The sequence below is a fragment of the Hydra vulgaris genome, chromosome 10 (assembly GCF_038396675.1).
Source record: "Hydra vulgaris chromosome 10, alternate assembly HydraT2T_AEP".
NCBI lineage: Eukaryota > Metazoa > Cnidaria > Hydrozoa > Anthoathecata > Hydridae > Hydra > Hydra vulgaris.
The window spans coordinates 13,660,074-13,670,000 of NC_088929.1; the positions used below are offsets into that span (position 1 = coordinate 13,660,074).

At 26.8% G+C, this 9,927-nt stretch overlaps 1 protein-coding gene across 2 annotated transcripts in view; it reads left to right on the forward strand.

The window, feature by feature from the left end:
• The window catches only part of LOC101241799 (ion channel TACAN), a 29,566-nt gene that overhangs the window by 4,368 nt on the left and 15,271 nt on the right, over positions 1 to 9,927 (forward strand). For both annotated transcript variants that reach the window (XM_065807298.1, XM_065807299.1), the window contains exons 2-3: positions 8,179 to 8,300; positions 8,376 to 8,495. In XM_065807298.1, the coding sequence (XP_065663370.1) occupies positions 8,179 to 8,300; positions 8,376 to 8,495 (242 nt within the window). The remainder of the gene's footprint in view (positions 1 to 8,178; positions 8,301 to 8,375; positions 8,496 to 9,927) is intronic.

Here is a 9,927-nt window from a genome sequence, read left to right on the forward strand (position 1 = left end):
CTATGAATACGTGTGTGTTAAATATTTATTCTTTTTAAATTTATTCTTTGTCTTTATTTGCTGTTGTTATATTTGCAAATATATATAAAACAAATAAAATGAAGCACAACACAACAAAGTTACAAAAAACAAAGTGAAAAATTTTTTTGTTATCCATTTTTATAATCACAAACAAACAGGTTGATCCATTGCTTGACATCGTATCACTCCAGCTTCTGTATCTAAAGTGATTTCCTGCCTAGACTCTTCTACAGCTTGTGGCCCGGACAACATACCTGTTATTGTCTTGCAGAAGTGTTCTCCGGAGCTGTTATCTATACTTTCAAAACTATTCAACAAGTGCTTATCAGAGTCTTGTTTTCCAGCCTGCTGGAAAACAAGATCTTGTTGGCATCTGTTATCCCTATCTTCAAAAATTCTGGAGAGTGATCTGATTCGTCTAACTACCATCCCATTAGCCATTAGTTTTTGAATCTTTAATTAACAAACACTTAATTTCTTATCTTGAATCTAATAACTTACTTTCTGACCATCAATAAGGATTTTGATCTTCTCATTCTACAGCTGATTTGCTAAAGATTTTGATAAAGTTTGGCATGCTGGTCTTCTCCATAAGCTTTCTTCTTATGGTGTATCTGGCAACATCTTTATGATTATTGAATCCTTCCTTTCCAATCGTAACATAAAAGTTGTCCTTGATGGACAGCACTCTTCTTTTTATTCTGTCTCTTCAGGGGTTCCTCAAGGTTCTATCCTTGGTTCTATACTCTTTTTAATTTACATTAACGATCTTCCAGATATTCTTACATCTAAGGTGGCATTGTTTGCTGATGATACTACCATTTATTTTTGTCGTGATAAGAAACCAACACCCTTTGATTGCTTGGAGGGGGCATTTGAGCTTGAAAAGGATCTCACTTCTGCTACAGCATGGGGCTTACAGTGGCTAGTGAACTTCAATACAGATAAAACTCAATTTTTTTCAGGCAATCGTTATCGCAATAAGTTAGATCTTCCTATATTTATGAACGGTGATGTACTCGATGAGTCATCTATGCTTCATCTTTTAGGATTAACTCTTACTTTCGATTTTTCGTGGAAACCATATATCAAATTAGCATCTGCTAAGGTTGCATCTCTTTATCAAGCTTGACACTTTCTTACTTCAGATTCTGTTCTCTATCTCTCTATAAATCTCAAATCTGGCCTTGTATGGAATACTGTTGCCATGTCTGGGGCGGATCTTCCAATGATGCCCTTTCTCTTTTAGACAAGGTGCAAAAACGCATTGTAAACATAGTTGGACCTGCTCTTGCAGCCAACCTCCAACCATTATCACATTGTCGTAATGTTGCTTCTCTTTCTTTTTTCTACAAATTCTATAGCGGGCACTGCTCTAAAGAGCTAGCGTCTCTTGTGCCATCTAGTAAGATTCATTCTCGTGTTACTCGTCATTCAATTAAGTGTCATCCTTTTTCTGTAACTGTTCCTAAGTGCTCCAAAAACGCTTATTCGTCTAGTTTTTTTCCTCAAACATCAGTTCTTTGGAATTCGCTTCCTTCATCTTGCTTTCCTGATTCATATAATTTGCAATCCTTTAAGTCGTCTGTCAATCTTTATCTTGCTCTACAATCTTCGTCTTTTCTCTTACAGTAACTTCCAACTTTAATTAGTGGTTGCTTGCAGCCTTGTTGGAAGCAAAGATGTAAAAAAAAAAGTTTCTGATTGTTTGAGATACTGGGATTGTTTGAGGTGACACTACTCTCATGGTGTTGATTCCCTCTGTTTCAAATGTTCCTTACTTTACCAGGAAATCATGAATCCCTAATTAACTGGCTTAAATTTATACATGTTATTGGTTTAAATAATTTAATTTATAATGGTTTTGCAAAGATACAGCTAACATCTCAAACTTTGTAAAAAAAATTTATTATCACTCACTACTTACTAGACATGCCTCAATTTTATTACTAATAGTTCTACTTTTTGATTAAATTAACATATTTTTGTAAACCAAAACCTTTTTGAAAAAAAACTTTAAGTATCTGTCAAAAACAATTATTTCAATTATCAAGTACTAAAACTTTTTTTTTAACTTATCGTTAACAAAAAGCATATGTTTAAAAAGACTCTTGTTCCAGTTGTTTAGAAAATCAATAAAAAAGTTATTTGTTAAAGTTTTTGTAACAACAGTTTATGTCCTTAAAACAAACATAAAAAAAAACTTTCATGTATCAAATGCATTCATTTTAACTTTAATTGTAACAAATTGGTAAGAAAGTAGTTATTATTTATGTTAAAAGGATTTGTTATTTTATTAAGTTGATGTAATCAATAATGAAGACTAGGAGAGCCTTCCTACTCTGTGAGAGAATGGACATTTTAAAATCTCCTAACCTGTTAACATTAGAATAATATTATCTATATTCAATATGTTTGTAGACATACACTCTTAGCTTTAAAACAGTTTGGTGACTTTTTCCAGCAAACAGAATTTAGTGAAAAAGGTTTTTTTAGTTCTTTGATGTAAAATATTCAATTCCAATGATTCATTTAGATCCTTGTTATGAACTCTGTCAGAGTTGGTGCAATTTTTTCAGAATAAATGGATACCTGTGGATACATTTTAGAACATAAATATTTAAAATCTATAAATTAGTTAGTAAGAATTTTATTGGTTTTTTCAATACACTCCATTGAAGGAGACTTTACTCACTGTCTAAAGTCTCCTTCAATGCTATTGTAATGCTACATAAAAATTCTCTTTGGGCAATTATTAAAGTTATTCAAATTTCTATTTATACAATCATTAACAATTGCAACACCATAATTCCCTCGATGATTAATTTCACAAAAAGACATTTGTAGCTGCAAAAAGTAACATGAATGGCAAAGAAGATTACAATAAAGAAAATCAGAAAACTGTCTACAGAGAAAACCTCTAAAAAAGCAATCCTTCAAGAAATATTGTTAGATGAATCATTAGACCTACAAATTTCAACCAATGAGAGTTCATATAACCTTGATGGCGATGGATTGAATGATCCATCGCCATCAAGGTCATATGAACTTCCTTCTAAAACAACAAAAGTATCGTGATAACAATACTTTTGATGTTTTAGAAGGAAGTTTTATAATTGAAAAGGATTATGGAAAACAATCAGGTCAAAACTATACATTAAAAATTGTTAAAAAACTTTTTCAATAAATTTATAAGGACTAATGAAGAATCTGCATCTGCCACTTATATTAAGTGGCTGCATTTCCAGTTTCTACAGAGGACAAGAGTTCTCATTTTATTAATATGATATATTTTAAGTGCAGTTTAGATGAGTACCAATTTCTTTAATTGAGAAATAAAAAATAAAACATCATTATTGAAATTTGATATTTTTTTATTTGATCTCCATAATCTCCCTTATACATATAGTTTTTTTTAATCTGCGTTTTTTTTTGCAAAAAAAAAATGTTTTTTGTCTTGTTGTTTTTTTATGGTTTTTTTTTAGATTTTTTAAATTAAAAAAACTATAAATTTTGTATTAATTGTTGACATTATGATAAATTTCAAAATAGCAAACAAAAACAAAAAACAAAATTTTAAATAATTCTTTAAAAAATGATTTAAATTATTTTTTAAACAAGTAACTGAACCAACCTTACTAAACATACAGAATGTTTATTAATGCTGGTTCAGTAACTCCGTTCAGCAACACTGCCCAGAATAAATTCTTGTCTTTGACTTTAAGTCATAGATTATCCTCATCACATATTTAATTTTTGAGATCTAAATTATGGGAAATAAAAACTGATTTTAATACTCTGTCATTTGATAATCAAGGGCCAGATTATCCCCAATGGGGCCCCTATGTCATGTTGATGTGACCATTTCCCCACCAGGGTCCTGGGCTGTGAATTCCAGAAAAAAAAATTTTGAATCAAAATTTCAAGAATTTCTTTTTTGAAATAACCAAGCAAAGTTCACCTTTTATTAATTTTTTTTTGTTCAGATTTTGTTCTCAATTATAGTGTCTGTTGTAATCAAGTCGTCAATATTGTTTGATTTATTTATGATCAACAAAATTTACAAGTTATTGACAAAGAGCGGCACACCAGGCCACTCTGTAATAAAGGTATAGTTTTTAGATTTCAGATAAAGTTAAGACGCCAAAAGCAAAGAAAGTTCATGTTTAAAATTGTTCAGGTTCTTTGAGTCCACCACATTTTGGGTAGAAGTATTCCATGGTTTGACAACACAGTTAGGGAGGAAGTTGTTTCTTTCTGCACAGTTTTGTACAAGTATGTTGAGCATTCAGTTGAGCATTCAGTTGTTTTGTGTGTCCACGCGGTTGGAGACTGTACTTTAAAGGGATCATAAAGTGCCAAGACAAGTTGTGTTTATTTTAAAGAGAATGATAAAAAAAATGTTTGGGCAGAATTTGTTTAGGTAAAACAAAATAATAAATGTATACCAACAAAAACAAACTATGTTGTTTTACTCGAAGCTCGCCATCTCCACCGTAGCAATTCTCTCGGAGTCTTTAAAATATACGCCGCAATCTACAAACTTTATTGAAATTTATTCAAGCGCGTTTAATTCCAAAGAGTTTTAGTAAATGATTGTAGAATTTCGATAAGAAATCTTAAAAAAAATTTTTGTTAGCAAATTATAGATTATTAAAGAATTTGTTTAGTTACTTAGCATTATATAAGAAATTTTTTTTTTTTAATCATAAATTACTATAGAATTTTTTTAGTTATTTCAAATTATTATTTTTTTGTTATTTTTACGAAGTTCGCATTAAAAATAGTAATAAAATATTTCAGACATTTTAAGTTTATTGCTGTAAATTTTTGTGCTATATTTATTGTTATTAAATTATTATTCGTATAAAGGTTCTGTTAAAAAAATTATTTTGTATTTTTTAACCTTATAAAAGTTTAGTTAACAGCATTTAGGAATTGTTCATAAAGTTTGTACGCTTGGGTGGGGGAGAGGGGGTCTGCAAAGAGCGTATATGAGATGGAGGGCAGGGGATCAATTATAAAAGTACGGAGACACTAATGAAAAAAAAATTTCATAAAAATGTTGGGTAGGTAGGTTAAGAGCGTAGATAGTTTTAGGGAGATGAAGGGTACTCAAAAAAGCTATAGCAAAATGTGGAATGAAGGGAAGGGGGGAAGATGGGTCGAAATTCAGGCGTACATACATTATGGATGACCCCTTATTTGCTAAACTTTTTATAGGGTTACACATATTCTTAAAAATAAAATACTTATTTAATCAAGCGAGATATATTTAATAAAATTTATTCTATAAAACATGTATTGCTTATTTTATTTTATTTTTAAATAATAACTGTTAAAGATTGCAAAAAAAGTGTTGTATTATCGAGTCGATTTTGAAATCGAAATCGTTTAACGAAAAACCTTTCATTGTCAATTTTGCTAGTTTTTTGATAAGAGAAATGTAAAATACTTGCCAAATTTGACATATAAATTAGGAAATATTAAGTATGTTTTTTAACACGCGCTTAAACACAATAACAATGTTATGCATTAATGCAATAATTAAAAACTTTTTTTACTTTACATAGCCATTATGTACAAAAAAGTTAATGTTTGTTATTATAATTATTATTAATACTGCGCACATCAATTTATATTTTAAAGGATGTTACTTAATTTTTAATACCTAAGGCGATATTTATTTCCTTTATTTCAATGCAACAAAGACATTCTTTTTCAAGTGGCATAGTTTTATAATATCCATATTTACACCATTGTTCAGCGCCAACACTTAAACGGCTTAACTTTGACGTTTTAGCAGTATCAAAATTCAAATTTTCATAGCTGATACGATTTTCAACTATTTCGTTTCTTTTATCCATACAGGTTTTTTTGCTTTTTTTTTAAGAGGTTCGAATCGGAATGGAGTTGCCGACATTTTAATCGTTTAGTTATCAAAATCCAAATGCAAGGTACAAAATTACCTTAATATTTATATGCAAATCATCAAAATTTATCAATTTCCACTAAATTGACATACTTAATATTTTCTAATTATAAATTAAAGAATTCGTCTATTATCTCTAATAAATAATGTCATTTACCAAAATTATTTATTAATTAAAAATTTAAAAATTTTTAAAATGTTATTTCAATAGGAGAACAAAAATGTCATAGCAATAAACGGCTTAGATAAACTAAAAAAAAGTTCCCATTATTTACATAAAAAGAAAAAAAGATTCAGAATATATAGTAAGGTGATCGACGACTTTTTTATATATTTATTTTATTTAAGAGTGTAATATAAAAATTTTAGTTTTAATGATGTCATTTACTAAAACTCTTTGGAATTAAATGCACTTGAATAAATTATAAAGTCTGTAGATTGCAGCGTATATTTTAAAGACTCCAAAAGAATTGCTACTGTGGAGACGGCAAGCTTTGAGTAAAACAACAAAGTTTGTTTCTGTTGGTATACATTTATTATTTTGTATAAACACGAAAAAATAAACACGACTTGTCTTGGCACTTTAGGATCCCTTTAAAGACTCTGTGTTTGTTTGAAGCTGAGAGACTGAGAAGTTAAATTTGATTGATTCGATTTTGCTGATGATTTTGTATTAAATGAAAAGGTCTCAATAAAGTCGAAAATACCTATTACAGACTAACAAAATTGAATCTTCGAAATCTACCTTGTGGCTGTCCATTAATTATGTCAACAGTTTTTGCCAATTTTTACTCAATTTTATAACTCAAATTTTATAACTCGATGACATATTTTATAACTCGGAGGCGTATCTTAATTTTTTCAACATGCTCCTTTTATGTAATTAATATTCAATCCAACATATATTATTTAAAAGAATAAAAAATTTTATTGGATAAATTTAAAGGTCCCAAGGCGTTTAAAACACCCAACTTTTGGGTGTTTTAAATGCGCCAAAACGTTAGTTCAATTTTTGTCCAAAATCCAACTGGCGGGGACCCTAAAAATTATATATATATATCTATATATATATATATATATATATATATATATATATATATATATATATATATATATATATATATATATATATATATATATATATATATATATATATATATATATATATATGTATATATATATATCTTTATTTTTGCTCTAACTTATTTTGATATAAATGGTCAATTTATAAATCAATTTATGAGTTTAATTTCAAAAATTGATAAAATATGAAACACCCTAATGGATACAGTAATTTTAAAATTTAGTAAATTAATTGAAAATAATGCCAAAGCTCACTAACTTTTTTAGCCATTCTTTTTATTTTTTGAAACATTGACCACTTTCAGTCAAAGATATGAGTTCATGATGAAAGGTCTTTAACAAGTATCCTCATGATTTTACCTTATTTTAAACCCTATTAGTTTGTGTATACATTTTATTAGTGTTCTTAACTTATCACTTTGATAAGTTTATATGTAAATTACTAATTTATTTATTCTATATTTATCTTTCTAACATTGAGGATAGCCTTTGCATTAGAGGAGACTACTTATTTTTTGTTGTTGTTACTAAAACCTTCTGTTTACCTTATAACTCTAAAACACATGTTTTGATGAACTAGAGAAATGAACTAATAAAAAAAGTTGAGTGCACTACTATCAGAGACATAGGATCAAACTGTTTGCTTTTTTCTTACAAAGCCAACACTGTACCTCTACACCACTGCAATTTAAATTATGAAATTTATAAATTTAAAGATTTATAAACAAATAATAAATAAAATGTACTTGGTTCTTAAAATCTATAGTTTAAAGCATATATTTTCAAGTTAAAGAATGTTGACTAAATTACTCATTCAAGAAAATTTTCCCTTTTTAAAAGTGGTATTTATTGAAATATGATTCAATAAGATTAGATATGATTCATAGAGGGTATTATTAGGCTTGTTTTGTCCCTGTGAAGGTTTTGACTAGAATAAAACATGCAATGCAACAATTTTTGTTTTTTTATTTTTTTCTAATGAGTTCACAACTTCACAAAATAATTTCATCCATTATGAATGATATAATATGGGAATATGATTTGATCTAAAAGTAAATGTCAATTAAAAGTTAAATTGTTTTTCAACTTTTTTTTGGTGCACAAAAATATTTAAGATTAGTTTTTTTTATTTTTGAAAAAAGGAAGTTGAGTATGAGAAGCTAATGAAGTTAATGGATGAATACCACAATGCACAAACTAAACTAAAGAAAAGTGTAGAATTTCAAACTAAAAATCTTAAAGCATTTAGTGTATCATTGAAGAGGTAAATTAAAAGTATAATATTATTTTTTTTATTTAGCAATTTTCAAAATTTTTACATTTTTAAATATTTTTTAAGTATTGGTAAAAATGTTGGCAATTCTAAGAACAAAGAAAAATTGATGATAATGTCATCAAGAATGGAAAAAGCTAATGACTGTTTTCGAGAGTTACGACAAGCCCTTCCAAAAACTGCTGGGTAATTTTTTTATTACATAATTTTAATATTAGTAAGTGATAATTTTTTTTTATCATTTATAATATTTTGTTTTTATTAAATTTTTTTTGCAAATAAATGTAACATTTTTATACCTATATGAATAAATCTAAATAAATACTTAAACTTTGAAAAAAAATCTATTCTTATATACTATATCTTCTGTTTTGCTTTTAAAAGTCTTTATATTTTCTTCTATGTTAATCTTGCATGTTAAACACTGGATCAATCTTTTTGCTTTTATTGTATTTTGTTATGCTGTTGTTGTTTTTTTTTGTTTCTTTTATATATATATATATATATATATATATATATATATATATATATATATATATATATATATATATATATATATATATATATTTATATATATATATATTTATATATATATATTTATATATATATATATATATGTATATGTATATATGTATGTATATATATATATATATATATATATATATATATATATATATATATATATATATATGTATATATATATATATATATATATATATATATGTATATATATATATATATATATGTATATATATATATATATATATATATGTATATATACATGTTATATTCTGTTTATGACAGAAGAAATATTTTGTTTTGACAATTAGTTGTTAAAATATCTGCAAAAGTAATTTTTGAAAATAATAATAAGATTTAAAAAAAAAAGTAATGAGATAAGATCAATAATGCTTGAATAAACTGTTCGTGATCATGATACAATATTTATAAGTTTGTTTGTAAATAGTGTCAGTTTTGTAATTTTATGTTTTTTAACTTTTACTTTAGTTATATAATTCAAAAGTTGTGCAGTTTAGTGCTTCATCTCATTTTGAATATAGCGAGTTAACTCAAATTTACCAGATCGCAAAAAATTTTCACAAAAGTTCTTTCATAAGACTCTATGTTTTAAATATTATTTGTATTAGACAGATGCTAATCCAGGTAAAATAAATAGGGGATAAAAATACTTATTGTTATTGACCAAAATTTAGAAAAATAGAAATGAGTTAAATAAAAGTTAAATATCAACTTCAAAAACCTATACAAATAAACAAACTTAAAAGCAATTATTTTTTAATAATACTCGTGGTCCAAAAAAAACATGCGTTAATTTTCAAATTAGCTTCGTCTGACCTGACAGACAAATAACCAAAGGTAATAGTTATCTGACCAGGTTATTTTATATCAACATTGTTTCAAAACATGATGAAACTTTTACCCATTAATATAAAAATTAGCAATCTCAATTGCTAATAATATACTTTTGAAATTGCTAAATGGCTTGGGGCTGCAATTTGTGATTGCTTAATTTGCCCTTTGGTTAATATAAAGTCTTTGATTATTTAAATTTAAATTACATATAAAAAGTCTGCAAAATGTAAATGAATAAGTTTTA